The sequence below is a fragment of the Notamacropus eugenii genome, chromosome 2, assembly GCF_028372415.1.
Source record: "Notamacropus eugenii isolate mMacEug1 chromosome 2, mMacEug1.pri_v2, whole genome shotgun sequence".
Classification (NCBI taxonomy): domain Eukaryota; kingdom Metazoa; phylum Chordata; class Mammalia; order Diprotodontia; family Macropodidae; genus Notamacropus; species Notamacropus eugenii.
In genome coordinates, this window is record NC_092873.1 from 339,752,206 (window position 1) to 339,773,152 (window position 20,947).

General features: G+C 39.7%; 1 protein-coding gene across 1 annotated transcript; it reads left to right on the plus strand.

Annotated features, from left to right (window-relative positions):
* The first annotated feature begins 3,212 nt into the window (after positions 1–3,212).
* Positions 3,213–8,803, plus strand: RPL38 (ribosomal protein L38). The gene is made up of 5 exons (XM_072645579.1): positions 3,213–3,397; positions 3,590–3,634; positions 4,486–4,546; positions 7,408–7,530; positions 8,730–8,803. Exons 2-5 carry the CDS (start codon positions 3,632–3,634, stop codon positions 8,753–8,755), a joined length of 213 nt encoding a protein of 70 aa, XP_072501680.1. The 5' UTR covers positions 3,213–3,397; positions 3,590–3,631; the 3' UTR covers positions 8,756–8,803.
* The last annotated feature ends 12,144 nt before the right edge of the window (positions 8,804–20,947 follow it).

Here is a 20,947-nt window from a genome sequence, read left to right on the forward strand (position 1 = left end):
GTTATGAAGGATTTCCAGTACCTGCACTTACCTTCTATAACATCCTCCCAAATATCCCCCCGCGCCCCCAGCATCTCGTTGGAAGTCTCCAAGGATGAGGAATCCATTACCATCCCAAGTAGTTCATTCACTTTTTGACATCTCTAATTGTTAGAAGGATATTTCCACTCAAAGAGCTGAAAATCTCCCTCTCCAGAACCTCAACTCATTGCTCTGTTTGGCCCACTGGGACCAAGCAAAACAAGTCTAATCTCTCTTCCACATGACAGCTTTCAAATACTCAAACACAGATATCTTGCCCCCTAATATTATCTCTTTAATCTGACACAATAAAGTGTCAAGGCTGTCAGTCTCTAAAGACCTTGGCCATTCCCCAAAGTCTCCTTCAGGATTTTAATCAGCAAACATTTAGCCTACTATGTGTCAAGTTGTTGTCCAGTGAGACTAGTGATATCATGGGATGATGTCTTGACACTTTCTTGAATTGGATTTAAGTGAGGTAGAGTTGCACAAAGTCATCAGTGTCAATCTCTCTTCCTGAGTCATCAAAGTCCAGCCAAGATGATGTCCTGGAATGCCATGGATAACTTTGGATATCTTTGATATCTGACCAAGCTCTAAGTACTCCACAGCACCTGCTTCAGACACTTTCACGACTGTTGAAAGAAAGTGTTCTCATCTGCCTATTCTTCCAGGGGAAGTCATCATAACCTTGGGGTAGACACCACTTTAACTCACTGACAAGTCTAAGGCCCTCAACCTGGATTAGCCCATCTGCTGAAACACTTTACTGAGGGGTGGCACCTGCCGTGCTACAGTTCCTGGAGCCACAGGTGAGAGTTGGATGAAGTTGAACACCAAAAGCAGATGAGCATCCCTGAAAAGGACTCAGCAAGCCCTCACACAAGAGGTGCTAGTCCTCCTTGAACACCCCATATACCCCTTGCATGTCAAATACTATACTAACCTCTACAGTTCTTGCCCTCAAGGAGCTTATATCCATATATGTAGACAGATAGATAAATAGACAGACAGATAGAAATACATAGATAGAAATATAGACATAGATATTTTGCAATGACATATAAAAATACTTTTTAAACATTTTTTAACATTTTTAAAAATTTCGAGTTTCAAATGCTCCCTCTCCCTCACCCTCTTATTGAGAACACAAGCAATTTTTAAAAGTTATACAGGTTCCATAATGCAAAATATATTTCTATATTAGTCATGTTGTGAAAGAAAACACAAATAAAAAAATAAAGTTTTTAAAAAGTATGCTTTGATCTTCAGTCAGACGAGGGGTTATAATCTAATGAAGAAAGAAAAAATGGACATATTTAGGTATGTACAAAATACATACAAGCAGAAATAAGGTAACCTTGATAATGGAAGGCACTAGGAACTGTGGGGGCCAAGACTGGTGTCTCTCTAAAGATGATTGTTAGAGTATTAGAGGAAGCACAGATTCAAGAAGGCAGAGGAGGGGTGGAAGAGCATTCTAGGAATGGGGGAGAGCCAGTACAAAGGTCCAGAGATGAGAGATGAAGTGTCATCCATGAGAAACAGCAAGTATACCAGTATGGCTGAAATTCAGAGAGAATGGAGAGAAGTAAAGGAAGGAAGGGGATAAATTGTGAAGATCATTAAATGCCTCAAAATGGAGTTTATATCTGATCATACAGGTAATAGGGAGCCATTAGAATTTATTGGGTAGCAAGGGAACGTGATCATACCTGTCTTTTATGAAATTATTTGGCAGCTATGGGGCAAATGGACTGGAGAGGAGAGAGGTTTGAGGCAAGGAGCACCAAATAGGAAGATACTGCAGTAATTTAGATAAAAGGAAATGAGTGAAGAGAAAGGGGTGCATTTGAAAGAGGTTATAGAGGAAGAAATGACAAGATTTAGCAACTGATTGCATATGTGGGATGAGGAAGAGTATTACGGATGACATTAAAGTCACAAATCTGGGTGACTGGAAGGGTGGTGAGAATGTCATGTGTTCCCATATGGAGACCTCTAAGATTGACTGTCTCCCCCAAAACAAGAGGCAAGGCATGTACTGATTATGTGATGATTAATTGAGATAATATATGCTAAATGTTTTGCAAACCTCAACAGAAATGTCAGTTATTAATAACTGGTTGTTGTCTGCCTTTCTTAATACAACTTCCTGGTCATAAAAAGTCCCAATCACAAGTCCAGACCTCTCAGATTTAGTAAGGACTTCAAAACCACGTGAGTCTACCATATCCTACCAATCGGACCAGATACATTTTCATAAGGAGGCAAAAAAGGCTGAGTAACATTGTATCCTTGCTGATAAGCTATGTTATAGTAGTTCAGTAAACCCCTTTTGTTAACTTGTGACCTATGAGTATCTCATTTCATTCCAACAGTCAAACCTTAACAGGGTACCACCAGTCTTGTGTTCCTCCTTCGTTCCTGGAGAGATCATGCCATCAGAGAAATGATGACACGACTTGCACTTGACTGTGTTTTGAGTCTACCTTTGCCCTCGAGGCTATACGCAAAGGAGTTCAGCTGGGTGGGAAATGAAGAGTTGACTAGCCTGGGCAGAAACTTAAAGGAAGGATCTGGGAGTAACTCTCCTTTCAGTCTCCATTCAGAGGCACTTCACAGGCAGAGGGTGCTGGTGAGGTGTTAATTCTAAGACTGATAGGATCCTGCAGGAGGAAAAGGTCCCTGTGTGACATGATGGAGAAGTTAAAAAAAATACAGCTGAGTGGGAAATGAAAAGGGATCCTAGTCCATGGGATTCTGTCTATCTTTCTTCTGGACATTTTGAAATCTCCTTTCTGAAAATCTAGGGTGTGTGTTAGACCGTGCTTAGACTTCCTCTACACTTACAAACTCTAAAATGGAATAGTCTTTTCTCCCAAGAAAATCACCAAGCATTTACCAAATGCCTGCTTTGTGCTAGGGATCGCACTAAGTAGTGAAATCACAAAGCTATGGAGTTCACTCTCCCCTTTACCCAAAGGTCTCTGGCCCCCAACTCACACAAGTTGGTGGCAGAGCTAGAATAAGAACCCGGGTGTCTCCACTTCATATCAGTGGTCTTTCCACTACTCAGTAATCAGGCAGTAGAAAATAGAATAGATGAAAAGGGGGAATTACATTAAACTCTGTTGTTTGTTTGTAAGTGCACACTCGTTTCAACACGGGTAAATCTGAATTCCCTTTAGAATTCTGGAGCACGCCGGATCTAGACAGACTGAGGGGAGGAAGGGAAACGCAAGTCTATAATGTTTGACCCATCGCGGATACCGTACCGCCGGGTTACTATGGGCGGTCTTAACTGGCCGGAAGTGGGAGCTCATCCTTTTCCGTCTTCTTCGGCCTCTTGGCAGTTGTGAGGATCTATCCCGTGGTAAGAATCCGGTGCCATCCTCCGGGCGTGGGGTGCCGGGGCTGCCCGGGTCTTCTCCGGAGGATGGGGTGGGGGTAACTGGGTTGTAAGCAGGGACTTTATTCCCGGAGCGGTTCGGGGATTCGGACTGGGGACGCAGGGAGGGCCCCGGCCCCCGGCGCGCTGACTTCATGTTCTCCTCCTCTCTTGCAGGCGCGATCTCTCCAGCCCCACGCCGCTCCTCCTCCCTCCGCAATGGTGAGTTCTGGGGTTCGCGGCCCCCTAAGCGTAAATAGCCCCCTCCTTTTAGAGCTGAGAAAACGGAGGTGGAGTGACTGAGGAGTAAAAGTAACCGTTTCCAGAACGCTTCACAAAGATGCCATTCTCGCAACCCCCCTGGGGGACGGGGGGTTATTATACCCGTTTACAGACGAAGAAACTGAGGCTAGTAGTCACCTGCTGTTAACTGCACGAGGCTACATTTTAACTCCCACTTTCTGACTCCCACCTGCCCCCTGACCTGCTGTGTGACCCACGCAGCGAGGGACTATCTGGGGTGGGGTTTGAACCCCAAGTCCTTGTTCCCTTGCCCAGCACAGGCTCTGTTTGGAGCCAGACTGCTTCCTTCCGTTTTTGCCATAGGACCCTGGGTTCAAAACTTAGTTCTTGAGACTTTAGGCAGGCCACGTCTTTGAGACCTGGCTTTAACTCATCACTAAAATGAAAGTGTTGGAATAGAGCAGGGGTTTTTTAACCTGAAGTCTGTGAACCTCTATTTTAAAAACGTCTCGATCGCTACTTGAACATAATTGAATTTCTTTGGTAATTTTTGCATCATTTCGTGCATTTTTAAACCTTAATCATGAGAAGTTCTTGCTTAGCACAAGAGGTTAAGAATCTCTGAGCTAGATGCTCTCTGAAGCTTTTCCTAACACCAATTGTACAAGTAAGCTCTTAAAGATTGTTTAATTCTTTGTAGTTTATGGCCAGTGCTTGGTACTGGTACTTGAAGAAATATTTGTTGATTAATTGGTTTTGTCATTTATTATGGAGGGTGGGAGAGTCTTCACCAGCGAAGAGACCTAATTAGTGTTTTGATTGCGTTGCAGCCCCGAAAAATCGAGGAAATAAAAGACTTCCTGCTCACAGCCAGGAGAAAAGATGCCAAATGTAAGTTATCCTTCCTGTTCCTTTAGATATTTGTGGGAGACTTCCCCCACCCCCAAATGTCGGGCATATTTTAGAGAAAAATTCATTTAGAAGGAATCAAATTCGGTGTATTAAGCTCTTTGTGTCATTCATGATGAAGTCTAGAACTTAGACCTGTTCACATTCCCTGGGATAAGACTCCTCTTAGTAGCATGGTTTTGTTTTGGTTTGGTTTTTAAATAAACTTTTAATTGTTTAGTACTCATACATAGTCAGCCTGGATCAAGGGTTCTTAAGCTAGGATCAGAAAATTGGGGTGGGAGGGCTGGCAATATAATGGCTTTCCTATGTAGTTCAGTATGGTCTATCTGTGTGTATTTACCAATATTCTGAGAATGGGGTCCATTAGGTATCCATAACAAAAAAATGTTAACCGATTGTTTAGAGCTATAAAACTAAGAAGTTTTAAGGGAGACCTCCCTTGTTAATGGCAGAATAGGGACTAAAGAATTTCAGGGCCATTGTCAAGACTAAACAGTGACTTAAAGCAATACTAACTAGGAATAAGAGAAAAAGTGAATGTGGAGGAGGAATTACTGTGTTTGAGCTAGAACGTACTTCAGGTCATCTAGTCCAGCCTCCTTAATTTTACACAGGGTAAAACAGAGCCAGTGGGAGGGGGAAAAATAACCTACCTAAGGTCTCACTATTTCAAGTAGCCACTAAAATCTGAACCTAGGTCCTTTGTTTCTAAATCCATCATGTTTCACTATAGGCATGTTATAAGATTGCTTACCATGTATCAGCTCTCACTTGATCCTGCCAGGAAAAGAGAGGAAACTGAGGCCCATAGAAGGGGAGACATCACACATAGGGTGGGGGGTAGCCAGGGTTTGGAACCAGTAATGGGCCCAAATATTAGCTTCTAGCCATCAGATTCTTTGTCTTCTTTCTTGCTTTTCACTCCTATCCTCTTCTCTCTGTCTCTTATCATCCTTTGTTAGCACAGCCTCTTTTGAGTTTTGGTCCAAAGGAAAGCCATGCACACTTAGCCCAATGTGGACCTTCCTGTTTTGTCCGTATGTCAGCATCCCCCATAAGTATGCTCAGACTGTACCTGTGAAGGGGGAGAATTAACTAGGGAACAAGGAGTTGATTGATAGTGGTAGTTGTGGGGAGGGGAGGTCAATAAAACAAATTTTTATAGAAGGAGTTTCAGAAGAGACTCAGACATATCTTTCCTTGGAAAAATTACTGGATCTGTAGTTAGAGGAACTAGGTTCAGATCCTGAATGGGAATTTCTGCCTGTTATCTTAGACAGGTTTTTAGACTGAGTTTTTCAGGTCTTCATTTTCAGAAGAGAGTTTGACTTCATGATCTTTCCAGCTTTAAGTGCTATCTGTGATTGCAGTTTTGTAATACTTGATACTTAGATTACTTCTTAAACATATCCGGTTTTAATTAAAAATATAATAAAATCTAAAAATGGAATTATTGTTCTGTCCAACACTGTGACTCCATTTGGGATTTTCTTGGCAAAGATAACTGGAGTTGCTTGCCATTTCCTTCTCTAGCTCATTTTTTTTACAGATGAGGAAACAGGCAAACAGGGTTGAGTGAGTTGCCCAGGATCACACAGCTAGTAATTACCTGAAGTGGGATTTGAACTCTGGTCTGCTTAACTCCAGGCCTCTCATTCTATGCACTGTGCCACCTAGGTGGCCTAGAAAATGGAACTAGAGAATGGTGTATTGCAAGATAGCAAATAATGACATGTGGGGCCATATGTGGTACTATTCAGTGGAAGGGGTAAAGGAAGTATGGATAAATAGGTTTGGGATATGGAGATGAAGAAGCTGTGGTTGTCATTTTTTCCCAGAATCACAAGGCCGAAAAGTGAAAGAACCTGTTTTCTAATTTTTAACCCAGTACTCAACTTGCAAAAGTAGTAAATTATGTTACCTGCCTACCAATGGGTACTTTTGAATTCTCTAGTTCATATACAAGCTATTTTGCAGAAATTCATTTGGCATCCAGATTTTTATGAGTACATCTGTTATGCAAAGTAGAATGTTTAGTAGAGATGTTGGGACATAAGAATTTGCTCATTTGAATGGAAATCTAGATTACTGAGTTTATGTGAAGTTTTGGTTGTGGTCTCAAATTACTGGAATGCTACTTCTTGTAGCGTGCCAGCACTTAACATCCATATCCCCTAAAAGTGTTGAAATAAATGGAGTTGCAGATTTTGATGTTGAGTTAATTTAATTGTGAGTCTACTTTCCTCTGGAATTTTTTGTGTGGCTTTTTCTCTTCATTCATTGTGCTTGAGTACTTTGACACAAGTACCTAAATTCAGTACTTAACCACCTGCTTCTTACTTGTTAGCATTCTAACAGCTTTTGTAATGATAAGCTCTTGGGGTTTTCTGTATGCTGTTTTTAAAGTGCAAAACAAGGAGTTTGAAGATTCTGATGGAATTACTATAACTTGATCCTAAGAAGCAGATGTGTTCTACCGATCTTAAGTACCTCTAGAATGTGTGGAAATATGCTGACACTTTTCTCATTAGTCTCACCATTATGTAGATGTAAGATTATGTAGTTGTAAGATGTAAGGCAAACAGATTAGTCTTTAATTTGAGATTTTGTCTTAAAACTTCATGTATGGTTTTATCAAAAGCTTTGCTCTTGGGGGGAAAGACCTACGAATATTAGAAAAATCTGACCTGCTTTTTGGTGAAGGCCGGGAAAATGATAAATCTTGAAAAGTGACTAGTAGGCAATGTAGCTTCCTTCCTATCCCCCAAATTGCTGCCTCCACTACTTTTAATATTGTCATGTGTCTTTCTCTTAATAATTTTAGAGCCTTTTTCTTATAGCTGTCAAGATCAAGAAAAACAAGGACAATGTGAAATTTAAGGTTCGCTGCAGCAGGTACCTGTACACATTGGTCATCACAGACAAAGAGAAGGCAGAGAAACTTAAACAGTCCCTACCTCCTGGTGAGTTAGTCTAAAAGTCTCGGGCACTAAGTCTGAAAAGGGAACCTGTTTTCTAAAAACAGAAAACATGAGAGAATCCTAGATTATGTTTTGATAGTAAATTATATTTATAAAATGAGTGCTTCCAAGATACCTGCTATTAAGGGTCTGTCACTTGGATTTATCTGTAAACTTTTGTGCTTTAACTCCTGCCTACCTCGTAGTTTGGTGGTGGTGGGAAGTGCTTTATGAACCTGAAAGAGATGCATACATGTGGCCATTTGCCTACTTGAATGTTTCACATAAAGCACTAATACTTTTCAGTGTAAGGGCTCACAACCTATTTTAACTTAGTATCTGAGTCTGCCCATAGTTACAGAAGTGGGGTTTGAATCCAAGTCCAGCACTCTATCCATGACGTTGCATGGTAGGTTGATCCGTTATCATCATATGTAGTGATTAGTGTTCTGGATGATTCTCCTTTGGATATTCTTTCATTTTACCTGAAATGCTTGCCTTGGCAAAGGCATGAAGTCTTCTGTTATCAGTTTCTTTCTGATTAACTTGAATGAATTGAGATTTTCAGCTGTGCTCATCTCAGCTATACTGTGTGATATTATTCCACTTTTTTTAAAAATGGAGTTGAATAGGAAGAAGCAAGGGTGTTTGCCTTATCTGCAAAATGGGTGTCATAGTACTTGACACAGGATTATGAAGAAAGTCTTTTGTTAACTGTAAACTACTAGGGATCTATTGGTAGATCTTCTTGGTTGTATTGGACCTGCCCAATCTGTGGCATCCAGATTTTACATTACCTGCCCAGATAATAGAAAACACCTAACAAAAGTAACTGTTCTAGTATTCGCCAAATGAGAAGAGCAGTTTGTGAAATCGGCTGTAACTAAGCTAAACTGAAGCTTTTGGAACCCTATTTCCCTTTGGGGTGGGGGGAGGGTGTTAGACGGTGTAGCATTGGATTTGTGTGACTTAATTGGAATCTCACTGTCTGGGTGTGTGGGCCCATTTCCATTGTTTCAGTACAGTCAGTCTTAATGCTTGTTTAAACTAAATCTCTTTGGGGACTAATGATGTTTTCTAAGCTTTGCCAACTCTTCCCTTAGCTATGCTACAAATGTTAAAAGTGTTTTTAGACAGGCAGTGGTAATTGGAGTGAAAGTCTGTCTTCTGGGTGACTCATCTTTCTGTCTACTTCCCTCTAGGTTTGGCTGTGAAGGAGCTGAAGTGAAACAATCATTCAATGTTCCACCAGTATTAAAATGTAGGGAAAAAAGAATTCTTGGGTGTCTTGTCTTTTCTTGGGGGTAGGGGTGCTGCTTGTGTTGCTGCTTCTGAAGAATTCATGCATAGAGATGGTTTGGCATCCTCCCCCACTCCTTTTCTTTTGGACAGCCTTACTATAATCAGATTTTCCATTGTTGGATAGGACATTTTTTTTCATTCTGATTCTGAACATGAATCACAGGAACCAAATATATTGACTTTATAGTGTTGTGTTAACCCAGTCTAGGCATTTGAGAAGACTAAGGGAAAGAGTATCTTGGACTGATACTTGGTGGTTGGGGGAGCTATTTTACTATGAAAGCAGGTTCATGCTTGTCAAATAATAAACACTGGTTTTAGTGCACCGAAAGAGATGCTGTAAATGAAATAGGTACTCATTTTCACAGTTTTCTATAAGAGAAGACAGCATGTGTATATGAGTATGTATAGAGTAAATACAAGATTGTTAGGGTGAGCATTTGAGAAGTCAGATTCTGACAAATAGAAACCAGTTTGGCTGAACTGCAGAGTTTGCAAAAGAGGGCAATATATAAGGCTGGAAAGATAGGATCAGGTCCAGTTGTGAGCTTTAAAAGCTAAATAATTTAAATGATCTTCCACAATATTTACTGTAACCACCTTCCTCCCAGTCTCACAACTTCATTGGTACCCTCAGTTCTTCACTCCTTCCATTCCCCGTATCCAATCAGTTGCCAGGCCTGTGGATTTCACTTTGTAACATGAATGCACCATACCCCCTTCTCAGTGGTGCTGGCACCCTGGTGCAGACCCTCACCCCTACACGCACATCTTTAGTGACTACCCTTAAACAAGGCATTCACAACTCAGCATTTTCATTGGCTGCCACTGTGCCTGAAATGTGTTCTCCCTTATCTCTAGCTCCTGGAACCTTCCAAGTCTAAGCCAAAATCCCACTTCCAGGAAGCCAATCTTAAACTCTCAATTCTAATGCCCCTGTTGATTTTTACCCATTCTGTATATATAGCTTGTTTGCAGAAAAAGTTTTGCATGTTGTCTCCCCCATTACACTGGGACTCCATCAGAGGAGGGACTGTCTTTTACCTTTGTATCTATCCCCAGGACTTAGGACAGTTCCTAGCATATAGTAGGTGCTTAATAAAGGTTTATGGACTGAGTCACAGTCAGATATGTACTTAAATAGGCAGGCTGCCATGGGGAAAATAGAGAAGTTGAAGATAACATTGAGGTTATGATTCCGGAAATCAGAAGAATGCTGGTGTTTTTAGCAGGCATAGTAAGGTTTAGAAGAATGAATTGGGGTAAGGGGAAAATCAGTTGTTTTGGCTACATTGAGATGTGTCTCAAACATCAGTTTGAATTGTCTAATATTTTTACTGGTAATGTGAGGCTGATTTATAGGAGAGACCAGGGCTATACATAATTATGTATTTGATTAATGCATATAGGTAATTAAAACCATTGAAGTTAATTCAAGGTTACCACAAAAGAAGGGAAGAGAGCTCAAGAAAGAATTTTGGGGAATACCCACAAAGGAAATGGTAATGGATGAACAGTCACAGAAAATCAGGAAAGAGTCCTTAAATTTTAAGTTGTGATCTCAAAATTCCTTTAGGATTTAGTAGCATTTTAATAATCTGAATGGAAAAAGAATTAAGTGTCTCAGGGTATCTATAATTGCATTCTTAGGAGTCAATAACATCCACAGATTCTCCCCTCTGCATCAGTGTGTTCAGAGCAGGGACTGGTATTGACCCCAAGGTGGGTGTGATTGATATGAGTGTGGGGATGATCATTGCATCTGACTCTGTACATTTGACTTGTCTTCAACTGATAGCTTGGATCAATATTCACTATCTCCTTCCCATGGTTATCCCTTACCCCTCACTACGTGACAAGCCCATATCCTTTTCCAGTAATCTCCTTCAACGTAGGAACAGCTTAGGTTTTTTTTGTCTGTCTCCAGTGTCTAGCACATAGCTGCATAACATCTGTTGATTTTTTTTTAAGTCATTGATGATATGCTGCAACTTACGCAAACTTATCTTTGCCTTTTGGATTACCTGTGATTTTTTTTTTTAATATGTTTTGAGGTCACAGTGACTATTCACAGCTATGTGTTTTTGATAGTTAAAAATTGGTCATTCTCAAGTGGGATCCCACTTGAACCCTCCTCAATTCTGGACCTAGTGTGTTTTCTGTTTGCAACATTTGTCCATGTTGACTAACTCTGGGCTCCCAATCAGGTCTCTTAATCTAGGCAATACGTGCTCTTCATATGATTTTTTTCCTGAATGTGTATAGTTGAACTGTTCAAAAAATTTTTGTGTTTTACATCATTCTGAGTTTCTGGTTACATACCCTCCCATAACCAGGGGAACCATCCCTTGTGGGAAAACCAATTAAAACAACCAATAAGTACCCTGTTTGAATACCATTCTCCACCCTCACATCTTTCTCACCCTCCCTTTCCAAGGAAAGGAGGGGAATACATTTCCTCATCTCTTCTCCAATGCCGAGATTGTTCATAGATTGTACAATATTCAAGTTCATTGTAGTGTCATTTTCATTTATTTTAGTCGAGTATATTATTTTCCTGGCTTTCCTTGCTTTTCTCTATCATTTCAAAGAATTTCCCATGTTTCTTTGAATTCTTCATGTTCCCCAAATTCTTTTGACACAATATTTGATTAATCACATACTATAATTTGTTTATTTTCTAATCAACAGGTTTCCACTTTGTTTCTGGATTTTTTGCTACCACAAAAAGTGCTGTTTGTGAATATTTTGGCATATATGATCCCTTTCCAAAAAAAAAAACTTGAAAATAAGTGTTGCAGTTTTGATAACTAAGATCCTCAGTGCCTGTCATGGAGGCTGAAAAATAAGATTGTTACTTTGATATGTGTTCCATAAGAAAAGCCAACAAAATAACATCTAAACAGATATGTGACCATAGTTTCTGCTTTTATTACCTAGGTTTGGGCATTTGATATGATATGGTATAATAGTCTTAAAAACTGTTTTTGATCATACACCATTAAAAACATTTTTAACATGCACCTCTAATATTTATAAATTTATTATATATACCATTGCACATTGTACAGTATTGAAAAACAAAATAGAAATTTTAAAAGGTGAAAATTTTAAAATAATCTTGGCCGATGGTAGATCCTTTCAGTCTTGTTAAAATATTAGCATTGTTTTTATTAAGAGCAGAGTGATTGGGTACGTTTTGGTTTTTTTAAATCTAACACTTTAATAGCAATTCAAAGATCCAATTCTAAATTTATTTTGATACTTGGTTTTAATGATTGTCAGTAACTGAAGACACATAGATCTAAATGGAAGAAATGCACCATTGACTGCATTTACTAAATCACAGTATTTGTTTTTCACTAATTAAGGCAAAAGTTCTTGAAATTCAGCTAGTAAATTTCCATCTTTCCTGTCAATGAGTTCATGCAAAACAAAAGTGTTGCATTTTTATATTTTTTAACAAATTAGTTCAAAATGCACTGTGCCTTGGGAATGACACTTATTTTGCATAGATTTGGTTGCCCCTTTTAAAGTTCTAATATTTTCTTACATCCCAGTGGATCACCCTTGGCATCCAACTTCGGGGACACTGATCTAGAAGACCACCCCATCCTCTATTTGACAGCAAGAGAAGCGTAAGCGTTTGGAAGGTCACTAGGTGGAGCTGTATCACAATGAATGAAAAGCAACCCATGGTTTGAATTTAAAGTAGAATTGTCTAGAAATTAACTTCATCCAAAATAAAAACTCTGTAGTTGAAAGCCAATCAGAAAAGTTTATTATAGAACCAATGGAATTTATTAAATATGAAGAGTAACTTGGTCAAACTTGTACTTTAGGAAGATCACTTGGGCAGTTGTATTAGGGAAACTCAAGTAGTCTTGAGGCTCTTATACTGTTATCCCTTACACATCATGATTTTATCTATTGCAGTTTCGATATATTGTGGGGTGGCATAAGAAATTAAATGGGAATTTTGCAGAAGCTGTAGATGACACATGAAGGCCAGCAGATGACACAGAGTCTATCATCAGATACTCCAAATTTTACAACAAAGTACTATGAGCACCACATAAAAGAAAATTCAGACTTCTCATATGTGAAGGAAGAGCCAAAAAGTTTTATGTGGATTTTCCAGATCATGCAGATTGTTGTGTTTGTCCTTCGTTAGTGAAGAAGACCATGCCATCAGAGAAATGATGACATGACTTGTACTTGACTTTGTTTTGCATGAGGGAGGGCTGTGCCCTTAACCCCAACAATGTGGCAGGGATAACTGTAGAAGTAAAGGCAGGAGGTGATGAAAACCTTGACTAGGTTTAATGACCTTGTCAGTAGAAGATAAATGTGAAAGATTTGGAGGTATTGATCACATGGAGATTTGGCAACTTATTGAATATGTGGAGTGAAGGAGAATGAGTAATCTGGGATAAAAATGAGTTTGTAAAAGCTGAGTGACTGAAAAGGATGGTGGTTCCCACGACAGAAATAGGGACCTTCAGAAGAGAGGTAGGTTTGAGGGGAAGATGAATCCAGTTTTGGACATACTGAATTGGAGAAGTATAACTGGCAAGGGAGAGAGTAGGACTAGATAGATTATAAATAGATTTAGGTGTCATCTGCATAGAAATAATTAAACTCAAGAGAGCTGATAAGATCATCATATGAGAGAAAATAGAAGAGAGCCCAGGCAGAACCCTAGGGTATATATACAGTGAGCTTGATATGTATAGGTGATAATCTAGTAGGAACAGACAGGACAACCAAGAGAGACAGCATTGGCAGTGTCAAATGCTACAGAAAGATCAACTGGAATGAGTTTGAGAAAAGGCCATTATGTTTGGCAATTAGATCACTGGTTACTTTGGAGATTATTGAAAGATGATGGGTAAGGGATATAACCACTTTAGGAGTTTGGAAGAAAAGATTTGCAATAATAACTTGAGGAAATGGTAATGGTCTAGTGAAGGGTTTTTTGTTTTTTAGGATGGGGTAGGTAGAATGTTTGTAGGCAACTGGGAAGGAACCAGTAAATAGGGAGAGTCTGAAAAATAAAGGAGAAAATGATTACGGAGGCAGTCTACTGGAGAAGATGGGAGGGGCAGGACCAAGGGTACATGTAAAGAGACTGATGTTGGTAAGGAGAAGGGTCACATTTTCCTCAGAAACTGGAGTCAAGGGAAGTATAAGCAATGATAACAGGGTAAAGAAGGGGGACTTCACAGTCTCTCTTTTCTCAGTAACTTATTAGCCCAAGTTCTTAGCTAAGATAATCAGGATAGGGAAGGGTTTGGGAGTCTTAAAAAAAGAAGCCATTTGGGGAGTAGAATAAAGAACCAGTGGAGGAGATATAAAAAGACTGGTGAAGACTCAGTTGAGGGTAGTTAACATAAACTTGTAATGACCCATTTGACTGGCTACATAGATAGTAGAAAGTTGACTTAGTTAACTAGAGGGTTAAAATTGGGAATTGAGGAAAATGAGGTAAGATCAGGGAAAAAAAACTGATTCTAACCTCACTTCAGCTTCTTATAATCTTCATTTCCTCCAAAACTATTCAAGTACTGTCTTCTAAATAAAGTCTTTTCTGATTTCTTCCCTCCAGCTTTAGTGTACTCTCTCCACCCCCCAAAAAAATGTTTCATTGCATTTTGAATGTATTCCATATATACTTAAAGGCATATTGTCTCCCCAAGTAGAGAATGTGAGCTCTTTGAGGACAGGAATTGTTTCTTTTAGCCTTTATATCCTCCACATCCAGCCTTGAACAAGTCATTTAACTTTTCTAGGCCTCAATTTCATCATTTGTAAAATGCAGGTGTTGGAGTAGCTGGGCCTCTAATGGCCCTTCTTCCTGGAGAATGATGTCTTTTATTTCTTTGGTTTTATCTCCCAAACAGCCAGTACAGAGTAAGCATTTTAGGGCCTCAATCAGTGTTGAATGAAGTCACTATGAGGTCTCTGGAAAAGACCTGAGGGAAGAAGTAGAATGAAGATCCCGAGGATTTCTCTCATTCCTTCAACAAAAAGTTGGAGAGACATGGGGCATTGGATTTATTGTACACACCTCTTTTATTTAAAACTGCCCAATACTTTGTCTGGAATCTTCAGTCAACAGATATATTAATAATACTAATAGAACTTTTGGAATTTTTCTGAATGCCACATTATAAAACAATGACAAATGACTTCAGAAAGAGGTCGAGGCAGCTAGGTGGCACAGTGGCAAGAATGCCAGGCCTAGAATCAGGAAGACTCATCTTCCTGAGTTCAAATCTGACCTCAGACACTTCCTAACTGTGTGACCCTGGGCAAGTCACTTAACTCTATCTATCCTTATCTATAAAATGAGCTGGAGGAAAAAAAAAACAGCAAATCACTCTTATATCTTTGTTGAGAAAACCCCAAATGGGATCACAAAGATTCAGATGGGACACCGACAAGGATGCAAATGGAAAGTGGAATCTTAGGAATGGGGAAGAGCTAGCAGGTCAGTCTGCCTGGAAATGAGCATGTGGAGGTGAATAATATGAGACTGAGCTAGAAAAGTAGGTGGGAGCTAGGTGGTGGAGATCTTTAAATGTCAGGCTGAAGAGTTTGCATTTCACCATAAAGACAATTGGATATTGAAGATTTCTGAGCAGGGGATTGACATGCTTGAATATGTGTTTTTAGAATGTGAGTTAAGTAAGAGAAGGGACAGCAGTTAATAGATAGTGACTTACTCCCTCCAGAGGTGATGAGGGCATGAACTAGGGTATGGACTGTGTGAATAGGAAGGGGAGTCACAGGATGTGGAAGAAGGAAGGACAAGATTAGAAATGGGGAAGTAGAAAAGGAGGTCATAAAGACTTGTTCTGTATTAATGTATTTAAGTTCTCAAGACATTCCATCTTTTGACTAGGAATTTTTACTGGTTGTCCGTCATACCCAGAATGCTTTTCTTTCTCAGCTCTGCCTCCTAGATTCCCTGACTTCCTTCAAGTCCCAGCTAAAATCTTGCCGTCTATAGGAAATCTATACAGATCCCCCTTAATTCTGGTGCTTTTTCTATGATTATTTCCTTTTTTTCTCCAAACCCTTCATTTTATTTAATTTTGGTTTTACCTTTTTTACATTTTTAAAAAAATTTTTAGTTCCAAATTCTCCATCCCCTGCCTTGAGAAGGCTAGCAATTTGATATAGATTATACATGACATGATGCAAAACATTTCCATATTAGCCATGTTACAAAAAAAAAAAAAGTAAAAAAAGCATGCTTCAATCTACATCCAGACTCCATCAGTTCTTTCTCTGGAGGTGGATAGTATTTTTCATCATAAGTCCTTCAGAATTGTCTTGGACTATATCAATTATTTCCAATTTGTCCTCTTTATATCTTGTTTGGGCATAGTTGTTTCCATGTCGTTTCCTCCATTAGCTTGGGAGCTCCTTGAAAGCAGGGAGTATCTTTTATCTTTCTTTATATTCCCCAGCACTTAGTACATGCTTAATAAATATTTATTGGTGAGGAAAAAAAAAACTAGTTCTGTTACATTCTTTTTCTTCTACCACCAGCCCCTACACCCTGTTTCGCATATGCAAATACCCTTGGTGGGAGGTTTAGGAAGGGGAGAGAGATTTTATTCTACTTATCATGGTGATTGTATTGATAAAACTTATGGATTCCACCAGATTTGGATGTACTTATGCGCTGGGGAGACTTAGGAAGAAGCTAGAGAAACCACCAGCACACTGTTCTCTGGGAAATAAATTTCTGTTTTCTTTGGGCAGGGCTGTCATTAATCACTGCCAAAGCCCCTCTGTAGCATAGAACTCTGAGACCCTGCTTAACTGGTGCTGCAGAGAAAGCCAGATACCATTTCCTCATTCTTGCTCCTTCCCTAGACTTGCCGACCCTGGAATATTGACAGCAATCATACGGAAGGGTTGGACCCTGGGACCCTTCTAAGGCAAACCGGTGGAACAAGGAAGGAATCTTTGGGAAACCACAGATACCTGTTATTCCTATTTTCCCCCAAACTAATCTCCCCCCACCAGCCATCTAATATTTATCGACTAGGCGGTACTTTTGCAAGGGATTCCATCAAAGCCAGCCAGCTGATAGCTGATCTTAAATTGTCTCTTCTGCTTCTACAAGGCTGGCCAGGACAGAGATGTATATATAAAATAATGTAATCTTAGAGGTGGTTGGGGTCCCTTTTTTAAATCTATCCTTCACACAGCTGGCAAATTGATATCCCTAAAAAACACAGGTTTAACCATGTGACTGCCCTAAATCAAAGATCTTTGTTTCTTTATTGCCTCTAGGATAAGATACAAACTCCTCAACCTAGCATTTAAAGACTTGCACAATTTGGCTGCCACTTAACTTTCAAGTCATTTCACATTTTTCATCTTCATACCCTCTGTCTTAGTCTACCTGATCTATTAGCTTTTCCCTGCATGATGTTTTTCCTCCCATCTCTTTTCCTTTGAATAGATAGTTTTCCATGCCTACAATTTAATCCTAGTGCTCTAGCCAGCGAGCTACCTAGCTGCCTCACTTACATGCCTTTGTACAAATGGTCAGCCATGCCTAGAAGGTCCTTTCTCATGTTGGTTCTTAGATCCTCCAGCTTCCTTCCATACATGACTCAGGTGGGGCCTATAGAGGAAGCCTTTTGGGATGCTCCCAGTTGTTAGCCCTCTCACTTTAAGTTACTTTCTTTAAAATGTGTTCATTTGGAACATGTATTCTCCAAATAGATTGTAAACCTTGAAAAGAAACTGCTTCCTTTGTATCTCTGATGCTCCAACACCTAACATAGGGCCTTCCATAGAGTAGACACTTAGTAAATATTTGTTGAATTTTATCATAGACTCACAGGCTAGCTGGAAGGGTCTTAGAGGTGATCCTAATTAAACCTCCTCATTTTTTGGAGAAGAAACTGAGAAGTTACAGAGAGGTTAAGTCATTTGTGCAAGGCCACCCAGCTAGTAAGGGCAGCTAGGTGATGGAGTGCATCAAGCGCCAGGCCTGAAGTCGAGAAGACCTGAGTTCAAATCTAGCCTCAGATACTAACTATGTGACCTTGGGCAAGGCATTTAACCCTATTTACCTCAGTTTCCTCAACTGTCAAATGAGCTGGAGAAGGAAATGGCAAACCAGTCCAGTATCTTTGCCAAGAAAAGTCCAAATGGTATCAGACATGACTGAACAACAACATATTTAGTAATTGGCAGACCCAAGATCCAGAATGAGGTACTTTGATTTCAAATCCATATCCTACCACTGTTTCATGTGGGATGCACTGAAGTGAATTTCTGGCGTACCCTCCAGTGTCTATGGAATTCTGTTTCCAATATGTCCTGATAAAATGACAAATGCCTTTGATTCACCCTTCCCCACCTGGTCCCTAATCCAGTTAGTGGCCAAGTCCTACCTGGTCTGTCTCTACACCATATTTCAAATCCATCCCTTCTCTCTCTGCCTACTGGCTACCACCACAGAGTGTTATTGCCTGCCCTAATCTCACTCCAGAATTTTTGCAATAGCTTATTAAATGCCTCCAATCTTTTCCCTTTCTAGTCTATTCTTCACCAGGCTATCAAAATAGTTTTCCTAACGTAGGGGTCCTGCTACATCAGTCCCCTGTTCAAAATCCTTCCCTGGCTTCTTTGTGGCTTGAGGATAAAATACAAACTCAGCCTGGCATTTAAGGTTTTTCACAGTCTGGTGCCAATCTGTCTTTGCAACTTTATTATACTTCCCTCCAGTCAAACTGGACTCCTAACCATTAAAAAAATTTCCTAAATTCACCAAGAACTCTTCTGCTTCTTTACTTCTCAAGGAATATCCCACATTCCTGGAATATATTCTCTTCTGGTGTCAGCTGGTAGAGATCTTTTTCTACCTTCAAACCTCAACTTAAGTTACTATTCAATTCAACATTTATTAAACCCTTATATAAAAACAAAACAGATCCTCCCATCAAGAAGTATAGATTCTACTTTTTCTTTCCCTCCCCTCACCCCAACCACCAAACTCCAAAGAAAGTGAACTTTCCTTTCTCAAATGTTTAGAACACCTTGTTTGAATTTCTTCTTTGTCTAGCATTACACTTAATTGGTGTTCATATAATACTCCCCCCTGACCCCGTAGGTCCAGGGCAGAATTTTGGTGTTTTTCTTATATATAGGTCTAGCATCTAGCACAGAGCCTTGTACGCAGTAGGTGTTTATTAAATACTCTTTGACCCCATTTGGAATTTTCTTGGCAAAGATACTACAGTGGTTTGCCATTTCCTTCTCCCGCTCATTTGATAGATGAGGAAACTGAGGCAAACAGGGTTACGTGACTTGCCCAGTATCACACAGCTAGTAAGTGTCTGAGATCAGATTTGAATTGAAGATGAGTCTTCCTGACTCCAAGCCCAGCACTCTATGCACTATGCCACCTAGCTGCCCTAGTAAATATTATCTGAATTGAATTAAGCTCTCCCTGATTCCTACCTCACCCTGCCTCTAATTACTAGTTCAATTTCTTCTTCTTCAAAGCATTATGTACTTTTGTGTATTTAAAATGTAAACTAATTGAGGGCAGGTATTTCACAGAATTCACTATTTCACAGAATCTTGTCCTTGCCTTTGTATTTCCAACAGTGCTTTGGGCCTAGCTGACACTTGTTAAAATGTTTTATTGACTTGGTTGGAGGTATATTGTCCCCTTCTCCCACTAACCCCCTGCTGTTAGATTACTAAAATAGGGGCTAAAAAGTGAGGTATTCCTGAATGCCTGCTGTGGAACACAAACTGGCTTTTCCAGGAGAAAAAGGAGGGGGAGGGGAAGGAGAGGGAGTAGAGGAGAGAGTAGGGACCAGAGAAAAGACTTCTACCCTTAACCAGCCCTCTGAAAGGAGATAGGAAAGTCCTGAGAAGGATTAAGCTTTGCTCTTAATCCAGCTGGCCAGAAGGCGCAGAAAGGATTGAGTGTCCTCAGGCTGCTCATTCTACACTCCTCTATTTCAGCTACCCCAAAGGGTAAGGACATGGATTCCATCCTGGCCCTGAAACTATTTGGGTGAATTGAGGCAAATTATGCACTACTTAATCCACAGTTTTATTATGAGGAAGGTGCATTATAAACTTAAAGTGAGATAAAAAATGTGAATGCAAGTTATTATTGCTAATCAAGAAGGAAATTGACTTGAGGTTGAGGAATGGGAGTAGAGGGTCTGTAGACTGCAAGAGTTAGCAGCCTATTAAGCACTAAACAACACCCTCAGGTGGCTAAGAGCCTAAGAAGAAATAGGGGGAGAGAATCAGGCTGCAATACTTTGCCATGGTTCACATGTACTGCTTTTTGTCCACAAGGAAAAAAAAAGGAGTGAAGCAGTTGGGAGTGGGGGAATGGGGAAAGCAACATACTATACAACCTTTGTGGTAGAGAGTGATTCACTGTCATGGAATCTTCTCCATAACATTCCTGGATGGGAAGATGGTGTCTGGACAGAGAGGAGGGCAGAGAATGAAAGAAGGGAGAAGAGTCTATGTGATGAATTTTTTATTTCTGCCTGTTCATACCTTAATCTGTTAGTCCTTCAGTCTCCCATCCTTGTAGGATCACTCATAATATGGAGGAAGTATCATGGATTAGTAGTTTGGAGCTCCAATTCCAGTTTTAGAATTTAATAACTGTGATAACAGTAATATCCACTCCTCATAGGCTATGCGAACTTTTCCCTAAAAAGTGAAAGTATCTTCAAAACTTAATTGATCATGGAACTAAGGCTCAAACCAGAGGTTCCAAATTTATTTGACCTACCACCCCTTTTAAAAAAAATTATTCAGTGCCCCCTGAAATCTATTTTCTTTAACCCTTTAATGGTTTTCTTTTTTTGAAATTTGCATCATTTCAAAAAATAGATAACATTTTTTAAAATGACACATCGTAAATTTAATAACTAATTGTAAATTTGTGGAGTTTTTGATGATGCAATATTGTGTCATGTAACCATATAGTATCGTATTGTAAACAAGTCATTATATGCACATATTCCTGTGGACCATCTGCCAACACTTGCTTGTTACGACCTGTTGGCAGATTTGACCACTGATCTGTTATAACTTGCAT